This window comes from Salvelinus alpinus, chromosome 8 (assembly GCF_045679555.1).
Source record: "Salvelinus alpinus chromosome 8, SLU_Salpinus.1, whole genome shotgun sequence".
In the NCBI taxonomy this organism is placed as follows: domain Eukaryota; kingdom Metazoa; phylum Chordata; class Actinopteri; order Salmoniformes; family Salmonidae; genus Salvelinus; species Salvelinus alpinus.
Window position 1 is genome coordinate 22,105,088 of NC_092093.1, and position 24,474 is coordinate 22,129,561.

Sequence of the window (24,474 nt, forward strand, 5' to 3'; positions counted from 1 at the left end):
TGGGCGAGTTGGAACTGGTGTTTTTCTGAATCAAACGCGCCAAATAAATTGACATTTTGGAGATATAACGACGGAATTTATCAAACAAAAGGACCATTTGTGATGTTTATGGGACATTTTGGAGTGCCAACAGAAGATCTTCAAAGGTAAGGCATGAATTATATCGTTATTTCTGAGTTTTGTGTCGCGCCTGGCGGGATGAAATATGATTGTCATGTGTTTGTTTGATGGGGTGCTGTCCTCAGATAATCGCATAGTTTGCTTTCGCCGTAAAGCCTTTTTGAAATCTGACACGGTGGCTGGATTAACAAGAAGTTTTAAGCTTTAATTTGGTGTATTGCACTTGTGATTGTATGAAAGTTAAATGTTTATATTTTTATTTTTATTTTTTCGCGCTCTGCAATTTCACCGAATGTTGTCGAAACGTGAACCCCTTGCCGTAACAGGTTTTAAGCATCTCCAATCCAAAATTAAATCTAGAATCGGCTTCCTATTTCGCAACAAAGCCTCCTTCACTCATGCTGCCAAACAAACACTAGTAAAACTGACTATCCTACCGATCCTTGACTTCGGCGATGTAATTTACAAAATAGCCTCCAACACTCTACTCAGCAAATTGGATGTAGTCTATCACAGTGCCATCCGTTTTGTCACCAAAGTCCAATATACTACCCACCACTGCGACCTGTATGCTTTCGTTGGCTGGCCTTCGCTGTATATTCGTCGCCAAACCCACTGGCTCCAGGTCAACTATAAAGCTTTGCTAGGTAAAGCCCCGCCTTATCTCAGCTCACTGGTCACCATAGCTACATCCACCGTAGCACGCGCTCCAGCAGGTATATTTCACTGATCACCCCCAAAGCCAACACCTCTTTGGCTGCCTTTCCTTCCAGTTCTCTGCTGCCAATGACTGGAACAAATTGCAAAAGTCACTGAAGCTGGAGACTTATATCTCCCTCACTAACTTTAAGCATCAGCCGTCAGAGCAGCTTACAGATCACTGTACCTGTACACAGCCCATCTGTAAATTGCACACCCAACTACCTCATCCCCATATTGTTATTTATTTTTTGCTATTTTGCACCCCAGTATCTCTACTTGCACATCATTATCTGCACATCTATCACTCCAGTGTTAATGCTAAATTGTAATTATTTCGCCACTATGGCCTATTTATTGCCTTACCTCCCTAATCTTACTACATTTGCACACACTATACATAGATTTTTCTATTGTGTTATTGACTGTACGTCCCATGTGTAACTCGGTGCTGTTGTTTTTGTCGCACTGCTTTGCTTTATCTTGGCCAGGTCTCAGTTGTAAATGAGAACTTGTTCTCAACTGGCCTACCTGGTTAAATAAAGTTGAAATAAAAATAAGAAAATGTTTCAGCTATACTAATGGAGTTGTCGACTCACTTCCTGAAAGTGGGAATTCCGTGGATGGATCGTCCAGGAGACACTCCTGATCCTGATCCATGGCTGTGTCCGGAAAGCAGGCTGTCTGTCTCAAACTGGAACGTTCCCTCTGGGTCGCCCGGAACGTCCAGGAATTCCCCATCGCTCCAAACCCCCACTGTCCCATCCATGGTCGTGTACTTGATGTCTACGGTAACACTAGTCTGGAATGGAATAGCCGACCAATGAATTAGTCAAAACAAACTAGAAACACACAGATTTCTCATCAAGTGAATACACGACAAGGAAGTGTGCCCTTGGAATTTTGTTTGACAGCAACTGACTTTACTACAAACCAAGCCATTTATTTCACTGACAAAGACAGATGAGGAGGGAAATAAACAAACAATGTTCCCCTTTCCACCTCTCTCTCTCTCTCCACTCTCTCTCTCTGCCCTGCGACCACTAGGGAGCCAGTAAATCACTGCAGAGCCAGTAAAGTTAAAGGTGTTACCATGGTAACCCTGGATCTTTCAGCAGGAGGCGATAAAAACACTTCTGTTTAGTTAGAAGTCAGCTGAGAGTCTGCCCGGATGTTTTCCTCTTAGAGAGGGGTGCAGAGGGGCTGAGAGGTGTGTGTGTGTGTGTGTGTGTGTGTGTGTGTGTGTGTGTGTGTGTGTGTGTGTGTGTGTGTGTGTGTGTGTGTGTGTGTGTGTGTGTGTGTGTGTGTGTGTGTGTGTGTGTGTGTGTGTGTGTGTGTGTGTGTGTGTGTGTGTGTGTGTGGAGAGCCACACACTCTAGAAGCTCAGATGCAATAATTTCATAACCAACCTTTCGACAGCCAAGCTGTCTTCATCAGGTATAATGAGTGTGAGTACCCCCCAGGTCATTCTGGCTACTATGTGTGATATCATCTCAATAACAGAGTCAGCATTCTCAGCTCCACTAACACCATTCTCCTAAGCCCTGGGGTAATTTATACAGATGAGCTCTCACACTCTTTCTAGTCGTTTCTCTATCCCCCCTTTCTATATCTCCCTTGATCTCTCCATCGCTTGCTCCCTCTAGCTTACTCTCTTTTTCATTCCCTTAAACACTGTTCTCTGAATATATAGCTATTGGATCAGTACTCATCTGAGCTCAATAAAATACATATCTGTTTATCTGTGTGTCTGCAGTATATACTGTAAGTACATGTGTGCTGTCCATAGACCAGTATGGAGGATTCCCACTCTTATGGATGAAGACCTGTAAACTGATCTGGGACCAGTGCTTACCCCTATGGCGGTGTTGTTGTCATCGATGAGTGTGTCTGTCACCTCCAGATGCCCCTCCTCCGCCACCTTCTGTAGAACCATCCGGAAGGTTCCAATGACTCTGGAACAACAAAACCACAAAAACCATAAACAACCAAACTATAGTGGGACAGTGGGTTAGAACCCATTAGTTGATCAACGCTATAGATCCTCCTCCAGCAGGTCATGATGCAGGGCTGTGTTTTAGCTAGAAACATTAGTATAGTCTGTTTGATGGGTCACAGAGAATCTCAGAAAGTTTAGTGGATCACAGGAACAGACAGAAATGGACAGTGCACTGCACATAAGAATGAGCCTTAATCTCTTTAACCTCTTTAACAGTGGGTTTTGGTGGGTTACATTGAATCAGTGTGATAGTGTTGTCCTCACACAGCTTGCACCATCTTCCTCTTCCTCCCCTCAATGTTCTCTCTCTCTCTCCACCTTCTTGTTGACTATATCATAATCCCATACAGTATGTCTCTACCGTCCACCATAAATCTTTGTCTATTTCAGTCTTTCGTCTCTGGCTCCTGTCTCTTCTCCCTCTGCCTGCGTGGTGTGTAGGCGAGTGGCTGTGTTTGTGTGTGTTTGTGTGTGTGTGTGTGTGTGTTTGTGTATATGTGCACGTGCATGTGTGCGTGTGGGCAGAGTGATGGAGATTGGCTCTGACAGGCAGGGATAGTGTGTCATTGTCGCAACCCGCTACAGCAACTAACCAGTAAAGACAGGCAGACTATGAGTAATCGGCTACTATTAAATCTCAGCTATAGAGCTACTGTGAGAGATATATATACACACCCCACCAACCTTTGGCCAGCGAGGAATTTGTGAAGTTGAGTCGCATTCAACCCTCCCCCAACATACCAACACCAAACAGTTATATCCATATTGTTTTCTCATTAGCCGCTTTCGCTGTCCCCCAAAAAAGGTATTTTAATAAAGTGTCTAAGAAAACTTCAGTGATTTATTCCCATAGCACACTAACTTTAGGTTTTTAACTTCCTGTCTATAAGCAAAGTTTCCAGAAATATACAGTGGCTTGCGAAAGTATTCACCCCCCTTGGCATTTTTCCTATTTGTTGCCTTACAACCTGGAATTAAAATAGATTTTTTGGGAGTTTGTATCATTTGATTTACACAACAAGCCTACCACTTTGAAGATGCAAAATACTTTTTTATTGTGAAACAAACAAGAAAGAAAACAAAAAAACTGAAAACTTGAACGTGCATAACTATTCACTCCCCCAAAGTCAATACTTTGTAGTGCCACCTTTTGCAGAAATTACAGCTGCAAGTCTCTTGGGGTATATCTCTATAAGCTTGGCACATCTAGCCACTGGGATTTTTCCATTCTTCAAGGCAAAACTGAAGAATCGTTCAAGTTGGATGGGTTCCACTGATGTACAGCAATTTTAAGTCCTACCACAGATTCTCAATTGGATTGAGGTCTGGGCTGTGACTAGGCCATTCCAATACATGTTTAAATGTTTCCCCTTAAACCACTCGAGTGTTGCTTTAGCAGTATGCTTAGGACCATTGTCCTGCTGGAAGGTGAACCTCCGTCCCAGTCTCAAATCTCTGGAAGACTGAAACAGATTTCCATCAAGAATTTCCCTGTATTTAGCGCCATCCAGCATTCCTTAAATTCTGCCCAGTTTCCCAGTCCCTGCCGATGAAAAACATCTCCACAGCATGATGCTGCCACCACCATGTTTTACTGTGGGGATGAGGTTCTGGCGGTGATGAGAGTTGTTGGGTTTGCACCAGACATAGCGTTTTCCTTGATGGCCAAAAAGCAAAATTTTAGTCTCATCTGACCAGAGTACCTTTTTCCATATGTTTGGGGAGTCTCCCACATGCCTTTTTGCAAACGCCAAAAGTGTTTTCTTAATTTTTTCTTTATGCACTGGCTTTTTTTCTGGCCACTCTTCCGTAAAGCCAAGCTCTGTGGAGTGTACGGCTTAAAGTGGTCCTATGGACAGATACTCCAATCTCCGCTGTGGAGCTTTGCAGCTCCTTCAGGGTTATCTTTGGTCTCTTTGTTGCCTCTCTGATTAACACCCTCCTTGCCTGGTTAATGAGTTTTGCTGGGCGGCCCTCTCTTGGCAGGTTTGTTGTGGTGCCATATTCTTTCAATTTTTTAATCATGGATTTAATGGTGCTCTGTGGGATGTTCAAAGTTTCGGATATGTTTTTATAAACCAACCCTGATCTGTACTTCTCCACAACTTTGTCCCTGACCTGTTTGGAGAGCTCCTTGGTCTTCATGGTGCCGCTTGCTTGGTGGTGCCCCTTGCATAGTGGTGTTGCAGACTCTAGGGCCTTTCAGAACAGGTGTATATATACTGAGATCATGTGACAGATCATGTGGCACTTAGATTGCACACAGGTGGACTTTATTTAACTAATTATGTGACTTATGTGAAGGTAATTGGTTGCACCAGATCTTATTTAGGGGCTTCATAGCAAAGGGGATGAATACATATGCACACACCACTTTTCCGTTTTTTTCTTTTTTCTTTTTTTTACTTCTCTGGGATATGTGGGACGCTAACGTCCCACTTGGCCAAAAGCCAGTAAAAATGCAGAGCGCCAAATTCAAATAAATTACTATAAAAATCCAACTTTCATGAAATCACACATGAAAGACACCAAATTAAAGCTACACTTGTTGTGAATCCAGCCAACATGTCTGATTTCAAAAAGGATTTACGGCGAGAGCACACCTTGCGATTATGTTAGGTCAGTACATAGCCACAGAAAAACACAGACATTTTTCCAGCCAAAGAGAGGAGTAACAAAAAGCAGAAATAGAGATAAAATGAATCACTAACCTTTGATGATCTTCATCAGATGACACTCATAGGACTTCATGTTACACAATACATGTATGTTTTGTTCGGTAAAGTTCATATTTATATCCAAAAATCGGAGTTTAGGCGGGACGCTACTGTCTCACTTGGCCAAAAGCCAGAGAAAATGCAGAGCGCCAAATTCAAATAAATTACTATAAAAATCAAACTTTCATTAAATCACACATGAAAGATACCAAATTAAAGCTATACTGGTTGTGAATCCAGCCAACATATCAGAATTCAAATAGGCTTTTCGGCGAAAGCAAACGATGCTATTATCTGAGTTAGCACCATAGTAAACAAAGAGAGAGAAGCATATTTCAACCCTGCAGGCGCGACACAAAACAGAGAAATAAAAATATAATTCATGCCTTACCTTTGACGAGCTTCTGTTGTTGGCACTCCAATATGTCCCATAAACATCACAAATAGTCCTTTTGTTCGATTAATTCCATCGATATATATCCAAAATGTCCATTTATTTGGCGCGTTTGATTCAGAAAAACACCGGTTCCAACTTGTGAAATGTGACTACAAAATATCTCAAAGGTTGCCTGTAAACTTTGCCAAAACATTTCAAACTACTTTTGTAATACAACTTTAGGTCTTTTTTAACGTAAATAATCAATAAAATTGAAGACGGGATGATCTGTGTTCAATACAGGATTAAAACAAACTGTAGCTAGCCTTCTGGTCATGCGCCTCTAACAAACAGGACACTTCGAGTGACCCTCGTTTAAGATGGCCGTACTTCTTCATTACACAAAGGAAAAACCCTCAACCAATTTCTAAAGACTGTTGACATCCAGTGGAAGCGGTAGGAACTGCAAGAAGGTCAATTAGAAATCTGTATTCCCAATGAAAAACCATTGAAAAGAGAGTGACCTCAAAAAAAAGAATTCTGAATGGTTTGTACTCGGGGTTTCGCATGCTAAATAAGTTCTGTTATACTCACAGACATGATTCAAACAGTTTTAGAAACTTCAGAGTGTTTTCTATCCAAATATACTAATGATATGCATATCTTATCTTCTGGGGATGAGTAGCTGGTAGTTGAAATTGGGTATGCTTTTCATCCAAACGTGAAAATGCTGCCCCCTATCCTAGAGAAGTTAAACAAGTAATTTTTTAAATTTCACTTCACCAATTTGGACTATTTTGTCTATGTCCATTACATGAAATCCAAATAAAAATCCATTTAAATTACAGGTTGTAATGCAACAAAATGGAAAAATGCCAAGGGGATGAATTATTTTGCAAGGCACTGTATATGTATTTTTTACTTTTATTTAATAGCTTTGGATTGAAACAAAAGCCAAAAGCTCCAAAATACTTAAATTGGGAGATAAGCTCAATTCCCATTCTGTAACAGCCCTGAGTCTCACCACGTACCAGACTGCTTAGGGAGATATGGGTTTCAGGGCCTCCCGAGTGGCACAGTGGTCTAAGGCACTGGATCACAATGCTAGCTGTGCCACTAGAGATTCTGCGTTCGAGTCCAGGCTCTGTCACAGCCGGCCGTGACCGGGAAACCCATGGGGGGTTGCCTGGGTTAGGGGAGGGTTTGGCCGGCAGGGATGTCCTTGTCCCATCGCACGCTAGCAACTCCTGTGGCGTGTGTACACCGTTTCCTCCGACACATTGGTGCCTCTGTGTTAAGTGCGCAATATGTCAAGAAGCAGTGCGGCTTGGTTGGGTTGTGTTTTGGGGGACGCACGGCTCTTGACCTTCGCCTCTCCCGCGTCCGTATGGGAGTTGCAGTGATGAGACAAGACTGTAACTACCAATTGGATACCACGAAATTGGGGAGAAAAAGGGGCAAAAAATATGGGTTTCACTCTGTATGAGCAACAGATATAAAGGCTGAATTAAGCCTTCATAGTGCATTTACAACAAGCTCTCACAGTCTCACGTCAGAATTAGACATTCATCTATGTTTCTCAAATTTCAAAGTTGTTCCAAACGTCAAATTTAGAAGTTTTTAAGTTTAGGCATTAACTCAGAAATCTCAAGGTCAGGCATTAACTCTGAAGGGTTAAGGTAAGGGTTAAGGTTTGGGATAGGCTTAAAACAAAAATCTCAAAAAATAATAATACACTGCTCAAAAAAATAAAGGGAACACTAAAATAACACATCCTAGATCTGAATGAATGAAATATTCTTATTAAATACTTTTTTCTTTACATAGTTGAATGTGCTGACAACAAAATCACACAAAAGTTATCAATGGAAATCAAATTTATCAACCCATGGAGGTCTGGATTTGGAGTCACACTCAAAATTAAAGTGGAAAACCACACTACAGGCTGATCCAACTTTGATGTAATGTCCTTAAAACAAGTCAAAATGAGGCTCAGTAGTGTGTGTGGCCTCCACGTGCCTGTATGACCTCCCTACTACGCCTGGGCATGCTCCTGATGAGGTGGCGGATGGTCTCCTGAGGGATCTCCTCCCAGACCTGGACTAAAGCATCCGCCACCTCCTGGACAGTCTGTGGTGCAACGTGGCGTTGGTGGATGGAGCGAGACATGATGTCCCAGATGTGCTCAATTGGATTCAGGTCTGGGGAACGGGCGGGCCAGTCCATAGCATCAATACCTTCCTCTTGCAGGAACTGCTGACACACTCCAGCCACATGAGGTCTAGCATTGTCTTGCATTAGGAGGAACCCAGGGCCAACCGCACCAGCATATGGTCTCACAAGAGGTCTGAGGATCTCATCTCGGTACCTAATTGTCAGGTTTTGGCCAAGACTGTTCGGGTTTTGGTCACTAGATGTCCCCATTGCACCTTTTTTGTACCTTTTGTTTTTCTTGCTCTAATTATAAGCACCTGTAGGTCATTCCCTTGTTAGTATTTAAACCCTGTGTGTTCCTCAGTTCCTTGCTCAGTGTTTGTAAGTTAGCACCCAGCCCCAGCCCAAGCCTTGTTTTATACAGAGATTTCTCTTGTTGGATTTTCCAGAGGTTCTCTGGTTTAGTTCTTGTGTATTATTTGAGTAGTCTTTTGAGGTTTGTTTTTCCCTGCTGTTTTTTACCACTTTGTGGAGTTTCTTTTGTATTTTGGAGGATTTCCATTTTGTGCCTCTTGGCTTTATTTTTGGACATTGTGGATTTAGTTTCTTTGCCTGAAGATTTTGTTCTTTAATTAAACCACCATCTCTAGTACTGCTGTGTCTGCCTCATCTTCTGGGTTCTGACGATTATTAGTGACTGTTTCTCGCACCGGGTCCTGACAGAAACACTGAGCCATTATAATGAACCCAGAGGCAGCCAGTACCCAGGATTTTTTTCCCATGCTGTCCCACCACGAGGGGACTGTCCAACACCACGAAGCTGCTCTGGTTCAGCAAGAGGCCTTAATGGCTAGACATTCTCAACTTCTGTCAGAGATGCTGACTTCCATAAAGCAGATTTCGGATCGACTTTCCCTGGCAACCGCTTCTGCTCCAGTTCATCCGATTCAAGTGCCCCTGGCAGTTAACCCCCTGGCTGAACCTCGTCTGCCGCCTCCCCAACGGTTCTCAGGGGATCCGAGTGTTTGTAAGGGGTTTTTCACCCAATGTTCTCTCTCCTTTGAGCTGCAACCATCGTCGTTTCCCACCGACCGGTCCAAGATAGCATATATCATCACCCTGCTGTCGGAAAAAGCCCTAGCCTGGGCTACTGCTGTGTGGGATGCCCAAAGTCCCTGCTGTGCCAGCTACTCTACCTTTGCTGAAGAATTCAAGCGAGTGTTTCAAGGTCCTACCAACGGCCCTGACTCAGCCAAACAGCTCCTGACTCTCCGCCAAGGTCGGCGCAGCGTGACGGACTATGCCATCCAGTTCCGCACTGTGGCAGCAGCAAGTGGCTGGAACGACGAGGCGCTCACAGTGTGTTTTTTGAAGGGTCTTTCTGACACCATCCAAGATGAACTGGCCACTCGGGAACCACCGGACAACCTCGAGTCCCTTATCAAGTTGGCTTCACGCATAGACCAGCGTCTGAGAGAGAGAGAACTCAACCGTAGACCGCTCACCCTAGCTCCTATCGGTTCCAGCTCCGAGTCTCCACCTTTATCCTCGCTGGCTCCACCAGAACCCATGCAGGTTGGACGCATCTCCCAGGCTGAGAGAGACCGCCGGATGAGGGAGCGATGCTGTCTATATTGTGGCAAACCGGGCCATTTCCGCTCCACGTGTCCCGGGCTCCAGGGAAACGCACTCTCCCGTGCAGGCCTGGGAGGACTGTAACGGGAAACATAACCTCCTCCCATCCATCCAACTCCCGCCTGCTCATTCCAGTTACCCTTTCCTGGGACGACCACGAGTTTTCTCTTCAAGCCTTGGTAGACTCTGGAGCCGCAGGTAACTTCATGGATGGGGTCTGGGCGAAGGAGAATGGCGTTCCTTCTGAACCTCTAAGTGACCCCATAAGGGTTACTACGTTGGATAGAAGCCCTTTGGGATCTGGACTTGTCACTCGTGCCACTACCCCCTTGCGACTTTCAGTTTCCCAACACCAGGAAGTGATGAACTTTCATCTGATCTCCTGTTCCGAGTTCCCTCTCGTCCTTGGTTATCCCTGGCTTCACAGCCATAACCCTCACATCGACTGGTCTGTGGGCACTATCAAGCAGTGGGGTCCTACGTGCCAAGCCACTTGTATCTTCCCGAGTTCCCAGAGTTCCCCTTCCGAGTCTCTAGAATCCATCGACCTGTCCCGAGTTCCCGAGTGTTACCATGACCTCAAACTGGTATTTAGCAAACAGAGGGCCACCAAACTACCACCCCATAGACCTTACGATTGCACCATCGACCTGTTTCCGGGGACCTGCCCTCCCAGGGGTCGGATCTTTTCTCTTTCTCCTCCCGAACGAGCTGCTATGGATACCTACATCAAGGACGCTCTGGCAGCAGTTCTCATGCGTCCATCTACCTCGCCGGCGGGAGCAGGGTTTTTCTTTGTGGCCAAGAAAGACGGTGGATTACGACCTTGCATTGACTACCGGGGACTCAATGCCATAACCGTCCGTAACCGCTACCTGCTACCCCTTATGGCCACAGCCTTTGAGCTGCTCCAGGAAGCAGTTGTCTTCACTAAGCTTGACCTGCGGAACGCATACCATCTTGTGCGGATCAAACCCGGGGACGAGTGGAAGACCGCTTTCAACACGCCTACTGGTCACTACGAATACTCGGTGATGCCCTTCGGCCTGACCAACGCCCCGGCTGTGTTCCAAGCGCTCATAAACGATGTGCTTAGGGATATGCTTAACATCTTCGTGTTTGTTTACTTGGATGACATCCTCATCTTTTCGAGCTCCCTTCAAGAACACACTAAGCATGTCAGACAAGTGCTCAAACGCCTCCTAGACAGGCATTTGTACGTTAAGCCGGAAAAGTGTGAATTCCATTCCTCTCGAGTACAATTCCTGGGATTTATAGTGGAACCCGGTCGAGTCCAGATGGACCCCAAGAAGGTAGGGGCGGTAGCGGATTGGCCCACCCCCAAGTCCGTTAAGGAAGTTCAGCGTTTCCTGGGCTTCACCAACTTTTACCGCAAGTTCATCAAGAACTTCAGCTCGGTGGCAGCCCCTCTCTCAGCTGTAACCAAGGGTGGCAACACAAGGTTTCTGTGGGGAAGAGAAGCTGAGACGGCCTTCCAAGGACTCAAGCAGCGCATCCTCTCTGCTCCCATCCTGACACTACCAACGGCGGATGAACCTTTTGTGGTGGAGGTAGACGCATCAGAGGTTGGGGTTGGAGCTGTCCTGTCTCAGAGGGGTGAAGACAAGAAGCTTCATCCTTGCGCCTTCTTCTCTCACCGGCTTACCCCGGCCGAGAGGAATTACGATGTGGGGGATCGTGAACTCCTAGCGGTTAAGATGGCATTGAAGGAATGGAGACACTGGCTCGAGGGGGCTTCTCAACCGTTTCAAGTGCTTACGGACCACAAAAATCTGGAGTATATCCAGCAGGCGAAGCGGTTGAACTCCAGACAAGCTCGATGGTCTCTTTTCTTCAGCCGATTTCAGTTTATCCTCACCTATAGACCCGGGTCGAAGAATCTCAAACCGGACGCCTTGTCACGAATCTACTCTCCTGCCATTCGAGAAGATACTGACATGACTGTCCTTCCGGCCGCTAAGATCGTGGCTCCGATCTCGTGGCAAGTGGAGGATTCCGTGAAACAAGCTCAAGCCATCGAACCGGGCCCTGGAGGAGGTCCTGCTAATCGGTTGTTTGTTCCCAAGGCAGCAAGGTCCCAAGTCCTTCTGTGGGGGCACTCCTCTCGCCTCACCTGTCACCCGGGCGTAGGTCGCACCTTGGAGTTCATCCAGCGTAAGTTCTGGTGGCCCACCATAAAAGAAGACGTTGCCACTTTCGTCAAGGCCTGTTCCGTGTGCTGCCAGGGCAAATCTTCTCACCTCCGCCCTCAAGGACTCCTTCACCCTCTATCTATTCCCCACCGACCCTGGTCCCATATCTCGTTGGACTTTATTACTGGCCTTCCTCCGTCCCATGGTAATACTACGATCCTAGTCATCATCGACAGGTTTTCTAAGGCGGCCAGGTTTGTTCCCTTGACCAAATTACCTTCTGCCAAGGAAACAGCTGAGTTGGTGATTAACCATGTGTTCCGAGTCTTTGGGATTCCGCAAGATATGGTTTCCGACAGAGGTCCCCAGTTCGCCTCAAGGTTTTGGAAGGCCTTCTGCCAACTCATAGGGGCCACGGCCAGTTTATCTTCAGGGTACCATCCGGAGTCCAATGGCCAAACTGAGAGGATGAATCAGGAGCTGGAAACCACCCTCAGATGCATGGTTTCCAACAACCCGTCCACATGGTCATCCTTCATTGTTTGGGCCGAGTACGCGCACAACACCTTGTGCTCCTCCTCCACTGGTATATCCCCGCATGAGTGTCAGTTTGGCTATGCGCCTCTATTGTTCCCGGACCAGGAGGCAGAAGTCAGAGTGCCTTCAGCCTCGAGGTTCATCAGACGCTGTCGGCTTACGTGGAAGAAGGCACGTCTTAATCTTCTGCGTTCCTCTCAGCAGTACCAACGACAAGCCAACAGACGTCGCCGTCCCGGTCCTACCCTGTACCCCGGCCAGAGAGTATGGCTCTCAACTAAGAACTTACCACTACGGGTGGAGTCTCGCAAGCTGTCCCAGAGGTTCATCGGTCCCTTTAAGATTGCCAGGAGAGGGGGGCGCTAGAGAGCGTGCTATGGAGTAGACGTGCATTGCTAGAGCTCCGCTCAATTTTGAAACAAATTAATATTTATCTTAACCTCTCACAACCTATAACTTCAAACAAATATGAAAAAAGGAAAAGGCAACAAAAAAGGGGGCGCTAAACAAGATAATTGGAATGAGATAGACAACGAACCAATTTCAACGTCGCCGACCCACGAGGAGCTAGCTGAAGAGGCTAGCTTCCAAGAGTTCCCCACAGAACCTACTCAAAGTGACATACTGGCTGCCATAAACGCACTAAGCAAGAAGGTGGACACAAGGTTGGCTGATATCTCAAAGAGTATTGGGACTTTGGCCGAAACTGTGAAGGCAACTAAGGGAAGGGTGCACGAGGTTGAGCAGACGACAATCGATCACGAGGCCAGGCTACAGGACATAGAGAAACAGTGCGCAACGTTCAAAAATGACAACAAAACCCTGAAGGCCCGACTGGAAATGCTCGAGTCGCATTCAAGACGCCAGAACATCCGAATATGTGGGATCCAGGAGGACACTGAGAAAGGGAAACCCACTGAATTTGTCTCGGAGCTGATACCGGCATTGCTGGGGAGTGAACACTTCAAAACGGCCATCCTGATCGACCGCGCACACAGAGCACAGGCAACGAAGCCGGCCAAGGGCGGGCCACCAAGGCCATTCATTGTAAGGCTGCACTATCCCCACACCAGGGATCTCATCCTCAAGCTGGCTAGTCAAAAGTTCCCCCTTAACTACAACGGAGCCAGGGTGTCTTTCTACCCAGATCTTACCTTGGAGGTGAGGAACCAACGGAAAGAGTATGATGAGGTACGCAACAAATGCAGGGCGGCCAACATCCGATATGGATTCCTCTTCCCAGCCCGGTTTAAGGTGACAGTCGAGGGATCAACACGTACGTTTGACAACGCAAAAGAGGCCGATCTGTTCTTGACAAGCAAGCTCCCCGGCTGAGGATACAGAACGGCTGTGCCAGCAGGCTAAATGGCCAAATACAGGCCAGGAATGTGTGTGAATTGAATTTCCGGCCTATGTCTTTTCGATCAGAAGATCAGAAATTGGGACTTATATGATAGGTGAGATGTTGTGGCTAATATAGCATTGTTTGGCATGTCATGTTTTAACGCCACTCACCCCCTAACGTGAGAGTTAAGTTAAGTGTTATTTAATATTAGTTTATATGCGGAGCATCTATAGACGACGAGTTAGTTCAAGCTTTATGTCTAGACACCCTAAGGTTTGTGTGTTAGTCAAGGAGCGCTTCGTTTGGGGAAGTCACTCAGTAAAGGGACGGGTGGAGGGACGGGAGGGGGGATGGGGTCTGTGTTTTATGTTCACGTTTATTAGTACAGGTGGCATGACAAGCTCCCGCACGGCGGGACGTTTTTCTTCAGGGTTTTGTTTGACAGCAGCAATTTGCTTTAAAATAAGAAATGCCACATAGTGACCGAGCACAGAGTAGACCAGGTGGAATAAAGATAGTCAGCTGGAACTGTAATGGATTAGGGCATGTCGTGAAACGAGCTAAGGTTTTTTCTCATCTTAAATCACTGGGTGCTGACATAGTGCTTCTTCAAGAAACTCATATTAAACGCTCCGCGCAGGCCAAGCTACGAGTCGGCTGGATCGGTCAGATATACCAGTCTAACTTTGATGCAAAAGCGAGAGGGGTAGCAATCCTGATAAGGAAAAACATTCCTTTTGTTTACTCAACCTCGATTTCAGATCCTAATGGTCGGTATATTATTGTGGCTGGTACACTGAATTCAAAACCAATAACCTTGGTCAATTTATATGGACCCAACTTCGATGATCCATTATTTTTTCAAAGGGTATTTAAGGCCATACCAAATATCTCGGATACAAGTGTTATTGTTGGAGGTGACTTTAACTGTACGTTAGATCCTCTTTTAGATAAACAGCTATCAAGGTCACTTCAACAATCAAATGCCAGTGTCTGTCTAAATACATTGATGACAAACCTTAACATTGTCGATATTTGGAGACTGACTCAATCCCGTTACTTTTCGCCTGCACTTACCCAGATCCCTTAAGATCAATCCAACATTTCACATTTCTTTATTAAAACCTGTTGTTTTTTCTCCCCTTATCCCGGCAGGCAGACCTCCCCCTCCGCCCCGTGTCATCGGTGGCCAGTCGGCTTATACCGTCCACCGGATACTGGATTCCCGCCGGGTGCAGCGGTCCTGGCAGTATCTGGTGGACTGGGAAGGCTACGGTCCCGAGGAGCGCTCCTGGGTTCCTGCCAAGGACATACTGGACCCTGACCTCATTCGTCAGTTCAGGACCCTCCACCCTGAGAAGGCTGGTAGGAACGTCAGGAGCCGTTCCTAGGAGGGGGATTCTGTCAGGTTTTGGCCAAGACTGTTCGGGTTTTGGTCACTAGATGTCCCCATTGCACCTTTTTTGTACCTTTTGTTTTTCTTGCTCTAATTATTGTTTGCACCTGTAGGTCATTCCCTTGTTAGTATTTAAACCCTGTGTGTTCCTCAGTTCCTTGCTCAGTGTTTGTAAGTTAGCACCCAGCCCCAGCCCAAGCCTTGTTTTATACAGAGATTTCTCTTGTTGGATTTTCCAGAGGTTCTCTGGTTTAGTTCTTGTGTATTATTTGAGTAGTCTTTTGAGGTTTGTTTTTCCCTGCTGTTTTTTACCACTTTGTGGAGTTTCTTTTGTATTTTGGAGGATTTCCATTTTGTGCCTCTTGGCTTTATTTTTGGACATTGTGGATTTAGTTTCTTTGCCTGAAGATTTTGTTCTTTAATTAAACCACCATCTCTAGTACTGCTGTGTCTGCCTCATCTTCTGGGTTCTGACGATTATTAGTGACTGTTTCTCGCACCGGGTCCTGACACTAATGGCAGTCAGGCTACCTCTGGCGAGCACATGGAGGGCTGTGCGGCCCCCCCAAAGAAATCCCACCCCACACCATGACTGACCCACCGCCAAACCGGTCATGCTGGAGGATGTTGCAGGCAGCAGAACGTTCTCCGCGGCGTCTCCAGACTCTGTCACGTCTGTCACATGTGCTCAGTGTGAACCTGCTTTCATCTGTGAAGAGCACAGGGCGCCAGTGGCGAATTTTCTCTGGCAAATGCCAAACGTCCTGCACGGTGTTGGGCTGTAAGCACAACCCCCACCTGTGGACGTCGGGCCCTCATACCACCCTCATGGAGTCTGTTTCTGACCGTTTGAGCAGACACATGCACATTTGTGGCCTGCTGGAGGTCATTTTGCAGGGCTCTGGCAGTGCTCCTCCTTGCACAAAGGCACAGGTAGCGGTCCTGCTGCTGGGTTGTTGCCCTCCTACAGGCCTCCTCCACATCTCCTGATGTACTGGCCTGTCTCCTGGTAGCGCCTCTATGCTCTGGACACTACGCTGACAGACACAGCAAACCTTCTTGCCACAGCTCGCATTGATGTGCCATCCTGGATGAGCTGCACTACCTGAGCCACTTGTGTGGGTTGTAGACTCCGTCTCATGCTACCACTAGAGTGAAAGCACCACCAGCATTCAAAAGTGACCAAAACATCAGCCAGGAAGCATAGGAACTGAGAAGTGGTCTGTGGTCACCACCTGCAGAACCACTCCTTTATTGGGGGTGTCTTGCTAATTGCCTATAATTTCCACCTTTTGTCTATTCCATTTGCACAACAGCATGTGAAATTTATTGTCAATCAGTGTTGCTTCCTAAGTGGACAGTTTGATTTCACAGAAGTGTGATTGACTTGGAGTTACATTGTGTTGTTTAAGTGTTCCCTTTATTTTTTTGAGCAGTGTATATCACTGGATTTGAACATGCAACCTTTGGCACCAAAGACAGATGCTTTCTACATCAACTCCAAATGTTTGTAAGGCCTTCATAGATACTACACACATAATTTACGAGCAAATGGAATTCGCTGTTCTTTTCAAGTGGGAGTGAAACGTGGTACCCTCCGTATTCAGTCAGAGAATTACAGAGGATGTGAATAATTGATATAGTCCCCCCCCCCCCAAGTCACACATCACAAACACAGTATATTGGAACCCATTAGGTTGCTCCTGCCACATGTCAGCCTAATGATCATACACCCAAACAACCTTAATACACACACACACATCCACTGGGAGCCCAACTACACACACTATAAGCCACACTGACGGATCTGGAAGGGCAACCAGTCAATGGCACATACCCTGGCACATACACACACGCCTTTAGGACCTTTACAAACTGAGCCAACAGACTTTAATCTAATCAAAGACCTAACTCAACAGGAGAAGCTCTCCCTTGAGAAAGATATCCCGACTCCTAGCAGGTCAGACCAGACCTCTTCATTATATAACCCCGCAGATGAGCAACCCCAAGCGGAAAGTCAAACCCCCAGCACAGAGTACTACTCCCTCATTGAAATGAAGGATACATTTACCCAGCTGGAGGTAAGGCAGGTGGAGCTGGAACAGCAGGTGATTACACTCCAGTCAGCACAGACCCAGACAACAGTCCAGCACAACAACACCCCATTAACCAGACCCGGAGAGCTGGAGGTGGAGAGAGACATATCTGCACTCTGGACTGTGGTTAGACAACTTCAACATGATAAAAAGCAGGAGCAGGAGAAGAACAGAGCACTAGAGGAGAGGATCAGACTGCTGGAGGAGAGGGCGAGGGGGGTGGCGTGTGACAGAGAACAACCCACTAGAGAGGTGGCCACCCCGGCAGAGAAGCCAACAGCCCACCTCAGCTCCCAACAAAAGTCTCAACACCACAGCAAAACAGTCCACCCCAGAGCCTGACCATAGCCTTGACATCACAGCTGGACAAACAAATGAAGAACCCCAAGCCCAGGTGATCTCACCCCCTCTGAGCACCCCCCCTGTCAGCCACCCTGATAGCCCTCCTGACAACCCTTCCACACCCACTGAGGACATACACAAGACACAGATTGTACTCCTTATGGACTAAAAAAAAAAAATCCCCAAACACAGTGTGTCTAAAAGCTGGTGTCCGAACACCCACCTTCTGTCTGAGGACCAACTAGGTTCACCTAGGCACATAATAATACACACAGGCACAAACGACCTTAGAGCCCAGCAGGAAAGGGTGGCCAAAGCACTCAAGGGAGTGATAGAAAAAGCTTATTCTACTTTCCCTAACTATCCACCCTGCTACCACGAAAAGACTTCCACCCTGCTACCACGAAAAGACTTCCACCCTGCTACCATACAGCGGGTAAGTATTTCCTGTGACTGTGCCTCAAAACCAAATGTTTACCTGGCCCACCACTCCACCCTGGACTTGAACAGCCTTTATGACCAGGTCCACCTATACAAGGCAGCAGTGCCCCACCTTCGCCCAGACCCTAAAGGACATCGCTCTCAAACCTACAGTTGAAGTTGGAAGTATACATAAACACATATGTTGGAGTCATTAAAACTCGTTTTTCAACCACTCCACAAATTTCTTGTTAACAAACTATAGTTTTGGCAAGTTGGTTAGGACATATACTTTGTGCATGACACAAGTCATTTTTCCAACAATTGTTTACAGACAGATTATTAAAATTAAAATTCACTGTATCACAATTCCAGTGGGTCAGAAGTTTACATACAATAAGTTGACTATGCCTTTAAACAGCTTGTAGAATTCCAGAAAATTATGTCATGGCTTTAGAAGCTTCTGATAGGTTAATTGACATTATTTTAGTTAATTGGAGGTGTACCTGTGGGTGTATTTCAAGGCCTACCTTCAAACTCAGTGCCTCTTTGCTTGACATCATGGGAAAATCAAAATAAATCAACCAAGACCTCAGGAAAAAGATTGTAGACCTCCACAAGTCTGGTTCATCCTTGGGAGCAATTTACAAGTGCCTGAAGGTACCACGTGCATCTGTACAAACAATAGTACGCAAGTATAAACACCATGGGACCACGCAGCCGTCATACCGCTCAGGAAGGAGACGCGTTCTGTCTCCTAGAGATGAATGTACTCTGGTGCAAAAAAGTGCAAATCAATCCCAGAACAACAGCAAAGGACCTTGTGAAGATGCTGGAGGAAACAGGTAACAAAGTATCTATATCCACAGTAAAACAAGTCCTATATTGACATAGCCTGAAAGGCCGCTCAGCAAGGAAGAAGCCAATGCTCCAAAACCGCCATAAAAAAGCCAGACTATGGTTTGTAACTGCACATGGGGACAAAGATCGTACTTTTCGGAGAAATGTCCTCTGGTCTGATGAAACAAAAATAGAACTGTTTGGCCATAATGACCATTGTTATGTTTGGAGGAAAAAGGGGGATGCTTGCAAGTCGAAGAACAACATCCCAACCGTGAAGCTGGCGTGGCAGCATCATGTTGTGGGGGTGGGTCTGACTCTTGCTGCAGTAGGGACTGGTGCACTTCACAAAATAGATGGCATCATGAGGACGGAAAATTCTGTGGATATATTAAAGCAAATTCTTAAGACATCAGTCAGGAAGTTAAAGCTTGGTCGCAAATGGGTCTTCCAAATGGACAATGACCCCAAGCATACTTCCAAAGTTGTGGCAAAGTGGCCATCACAAAGCCCTGACCTCAATCCTATAGAAAATTTGTGGGCAGAACTGAAAAAGCATGTGCAAGCAAGGAGGCCTACAAACCTGACTCAGTTACACCAGCTCTGTCAGGAGGAATGGGCTAAAATTCACCCAACTTATTATGGGAAGCTTGTGGAAGGCTAACTGAGACGTTTGATCCAAGTTAAACAATTTAAAGGCAATGCTACCAAATACTAATTGAGTGTATGTAAACTTCTGACCCACTGGGAATGTGATGAAAAAAACAAAAGCTGAAATAAATAATTCTCTCTACCATTATTCTGACATTTCACATTCTCAAAATAAAGTGGTGATCCTAACTGGCCTAAGACAGGGCATTTTTACTAGGATTAAATGTCAGGAACTGTGAAAAACTGAGTTTAAATGTCTTTGGCTAAGGTGTATGTAAGCTTCCGAAATAAACTGTATATCCCCCACTAGAATCCCCATACTTTAATGAAGACAGCTTTTCCATCCTGAAGGGGGGAATAATTTCCAATAATTTCCAGGCCCACGGACATGTACTAGTCTGTGGTGACCTTAATGCCAGAAACGGACAAGAAGCTGAGACCCTCAGCACACAGGGGGACAAACACCTGCCTGGAGGTGACAGCATTCCCTCCCCCATATGCCCCCCTAGGCACAACTATGACAACTTAACCAACAAAAATGGGTCACAACTCCTGCAGCTCTGTCACACACTGGGTATGTACATAGTCAATGATAGGCTTTGAGGGGACTCCTATGGTAGGTACACCTATAGCGCATCTCTTGGCAGTAGTACTGTAGACTACTTTATCACTGACCTCAACCGTTAGCCCACTGACACCCCTATCAGATCACAGCAAAATCACACTACTTGAACAGAGCGATAGTCAATCATGAGGCATCCAAGCCAAAGGAGCTGAGTAATATTAATAATATAAATAATGCATGCAGAGCAGAATTAGGCCGATACCCGCGGATGATCAAAATCCAGAAAAGAGCCGTTACATTCTACAAGCACCTAAAAGTAAGCGATTCCCAAACCTTCCATAAAGCCATCACCTACAGAGAGATGAACCTGGAGAAGAGTCCCCTAGGAAAGCTGGTCCTGGGGCTCTGTTCACAAACACAAACAGAACCCACAGAGCCCCAGGACAGCAACACAATTAGACCCAACCAAATCATGAGAAAACAAAAAGATAATTACTTGACACATTGGAAAGAATGAACAAAAAAACAGAGCAAACTAGAATGCTATTTGGCCCTAAACAGAGAGTACACAATGGCAGAAAACCTGACCACTGTGACTGACACAAACTTAAGGAAAGCTTTGACTATGTCCAGAGTCAGTGAGCATAGCCTTGCTATTGAGAAAGGCCGCCGTAGGCAGACCTGGCTCTCAAGAGAAGACAGGCTATGTGCACACTGCCCACAAAATGAGGTGGAAACTGAGCTGCACTTCCTAACCTCCTGCCAAATGTATGACCATATATATTACACAGATCCACAAAGATTTTGAAAACAATCCGATATTGATAAACTCCCCTATCTACTGGGTGAAATATCACAGTGTGCCATCACAGCAGCAACATTTGTGACCTGTTGCCACAAGAAAAGGGCAACCAGTGAATAACAAACACCATTGTAAATACAACCCATATTTATGTTTATTTATTTTCCCTTTTGTACTTTAACTGTTACAACACTGTATATATATACATAATACGACATTTGTAATGTCTTTATTCTTTTGGAACGTCTGAGTGTAATGTTTACTGTTAATTTTTATTGTTTATTTCACTTTGGTATATTATCTACATCACTTGCTTTGGCAATGTTAACATGTGTTTCCCATGCCAATAAAGCCCCTTGAATTGAATTGAGAGAGCGAGCGAGAGAGAGAGAGAGGCAGTGACATTAATAGCCATGGCTGTTAGATCCTATCAGTAAAAGACCAATCACAAACCATCATTGTGTTTATCACTCCAACTTCTCTCTAGCTCTGTCTCCCCTTTCCCTTCCCCACCCATCGTGTATATATATCTCTCTCTCTCTCTCTCTCTCTCTCTCTCTCTCTCTCTCTCTCTCTCTCTCTCTCTCTCTCTCTCTCTCTCTCTCTCTCTCTCTCTCCCTCTCTTCACTTGGAACACAGCAGAGTGTTGGGCCTCAAGACCAACTCCTCCATCTCTCTCTCCCTCTCTTCACTTGGAACACAGCAGAGTGTTGGGCCTCAAGACCAACTCCTCCATCTCTCTCTCTCTCTTTCTCTCTCTCTCTCTGCTTTGCCCCCTCTCTCCCTTCTCTCTTTCTCTCTCTGTGTCTGTTCTCTCACTTTCCCCTCCCTCCTGAGAGATGGATGCAAAATGCAGCAGAAACTGAAGTGTAACAATAATAACAACTGCAGCCAAATGAAGTAAACAGCCAGCACAGACATATAATTCAGGACAAACTTCATGGGGACAGAAACAGGACCTTACTCCAGATTTAATCCTCACTGTAACTAATCATTCCACCTCCAGCACATACAGCCAGGCTTAATCTGGAAGTAGCTAAGTCTTCCCATACTGAATAACACCATATGGTATGTCCCTTTTGGGCTCATAGCCAAAATACCTAGGATGATTCTCTATGGAGTATAGTTGATCTATTTTTTACAAGAAACTAAAAACTATTCAAACTTTTATTTAGGTCATTTTCATGTACCCTCCTCTACTGTTCTCTCTTCTCCAACCCTCTCCTCTATCCTCCCCAATCTTTATCTATTTTCTACTCTGTCCTTTTGTTATCATAATGGTGATCGATACCTCCTCAGAAAAGTGAACTGTTTGTCAGTCCCTTTCAGCCACTCCTGTGTACTCCTGAATAATAGAATAAAAACAGCCTATCAGGTTCTGGCTCACTTTTTGGCTCTTCAAAAGGTGCCATTCATTATTGATCCTTGCCTGCCAAACAATTTACTTTCATCTACTTCATAATTCAAAGCAGAGTTCCTCTCTTTATTCCTTCTCAAGTCAATTTCATTTTTCTAATCTAGATCAACCCTCAAAGTCTGAAGTGTGCTAGCTTCCATCGGGCAATTAAGTAAATTAAAGGAGAAGTTGTATTCTTTACACAAAAAAAACCCACAAACAAAGGCTTCAAAAACACCCAAATACGTTGTTTTATAAAGGGCAAAGTTCTCAGTATAGTGATGAAGAACACATGAAATTCTGTCAGTCCGAACTTTATCCGCAAAGGTATATTCCATTTTGCTGCGACTCAAGCGATACCTGTCCTTCCATTCTACAGGTAACTGAGAAAATAAAGGAAACACTTGAATAAACAAGGGATACAAAGCATATTGAAAGCATGGGGTGCTTCTACACAGGAAGATCCAGACACAGAATCTATGCCAAGGGGCATTGAAGCTGTTTTGGCAGCTCATGGATGCCCAACGCCCTATTAAGACACTTTATGTTGGGGTTTCCTTTATTTTGGCAGTTACCTGTAGCAGCAGGCTACATGGAAGGCAACAGCTGGATTGGGGAAATGGATCGAGTCGTGCAAAACCATTATATAACATTCCGGATAAAGTTCAGAATGACACAATTTCAACATCTAAAGACCTGCATAACTCTACTGAGAGCATTTCTAAAAGGGCGTATTTGGGTGTTTTTGAAGACTTTGTTCATGTCTTCTCAGGGCCCCCATACTACACAACGAGGATGAGTAAGTGATTTGCAGTTTGGGGTAAGTTTCTCAAAATCATGTGAAATCACAAAAAAAGGTTTCTGAACCCTTCTACTGTATAGCATGCCATTTACATCAAAAATAGAGATTGGGTTATAAAAAATAAAACTTCCTTAATTAAGGCTTGACTACAAGAACATGTTTTGCTCTTAGAAGAAATGACTGTAGAGAAGACCTTGGAATATGAAAACAAACCACAGGCTGTTGAGTATTCTCTCATGGAAATGACTGTACTGTATGCTCTTGAGAAATGGTAAGAAGAAGAAATTAAGCTTTAAACTGATTTAGTTTTGATTGTTGATTGTGGACAGCGGAGGCGAAGGCAGAGAGGAGCTCTGTCTGGGAAGAGAAGATACACATGAATTATACACAGTCTTATCTCACTGTGGAAGGCTTTGTAGAAGAAGGACTTTATACAGTCACACTCACATCCCTTAACATAAATGAAATTGGAGGAAAAAATGTAAGCAGCAACAATGTTTTGGGTCGTAATAAACTGCAGTGTCTCCCATTGGTGCATCAATGTGTGTGTGTGTGTGTGTGTGTGTGTGTGTGTGTGTGTGTGTGTGTGTGTGTGTGTGTGTGTGTGTCATCTTTGTCATACCTCAACTCTTTTTATTTTGGTAACATGACCCTCGTCATCCCTCTACTCCTTCTCCCATCCATTCTGCTCTGAACTCGGTGTGACATGGCCTGCCAGCCATAATGACATGGTGACTATTGACAGTCATCAGGCCAGGAGGTCATCAACCAGTAGCCATGAAGGGTATTGGTTACTTTTGTAATGAGGCGGTCTGTGGACATATGGGGCAGGTGTGAGAATAATAACATATGCTAGGGGTGACCTTCAATGATTTATCAACCCCCCTTGTTAGGTGTGTGTTGGTGTGTTATCCGCAGCATCTTTTTTTATATTAACTGATGCTTTGTGTTTGAAGATGCGCCGGCCATTGTAGCTACAGAGCAACACACGGCACGAACACAGCAAGGCTCTTCTCGTAGGCATCAGAACTGTCTAGGAGCTAGGCAACTCCACAGCTGTACTCTCAGATGTTAATGACATGCCAATAGGTATGAAAAGAACATATCTGTGCAAATGGGTGGTCCATTGTCCATATTGATGACACGAAAACCAAGTAAACACACTCAAACTATCGAATACAAAATAATGATTTTCAATCAAATCCTTGAACCTGGACTTGTTGAGAATAGGACCAAACTGTCTGTCTGTTCTCTGTCTCTGTATCATTAATGGTTCCCATAGAATTCAATAGTACAGTAGAATTGGCTTGATGCCACTACATAGCTGCGTTGATGAAAAAGCGATAGACAGAGCAGTCAGAGTGCTTTAGTTCTGACTCATCTCTTTATGTGGCTGAGATAAACAAACAACGTCACACACACAGGGTTC

General features: G+C 45.2%; 1 protein-coding gene across 13 annotated transcripts in view; it reads right to left on the bottom strand.

Annotated features, from left to right (window-relative positions):
- Positions 1 to 24,474, bottom strand: part of LOC139582722 (otoferlin-like) — a 137,133-nt gene that overhangs the window by 83,595 nt on the left and 29,064 nt on the right. For all 13 annotated transcript variants that reach the window (XM_071412992.1, XM_071412977.1, XM_071412985.1 and 10 more), the window contains exons 4-5: positions 2,675 to 2,774; positions 1,419 to 1,621 (exon numbers count right to left, since the gene is read on the bottom strand). In XM_071412992.1, the coding sequence (XP_071269093.1) occupies positions 1,419 to 1,621; positions 2,675 to 2,774 (303 nt within the window). The remainder of the gene's footprint in view (positions 1 to 1,418; positions 1,622 to 2,674; positions 2,775 to 24,474) is intronic.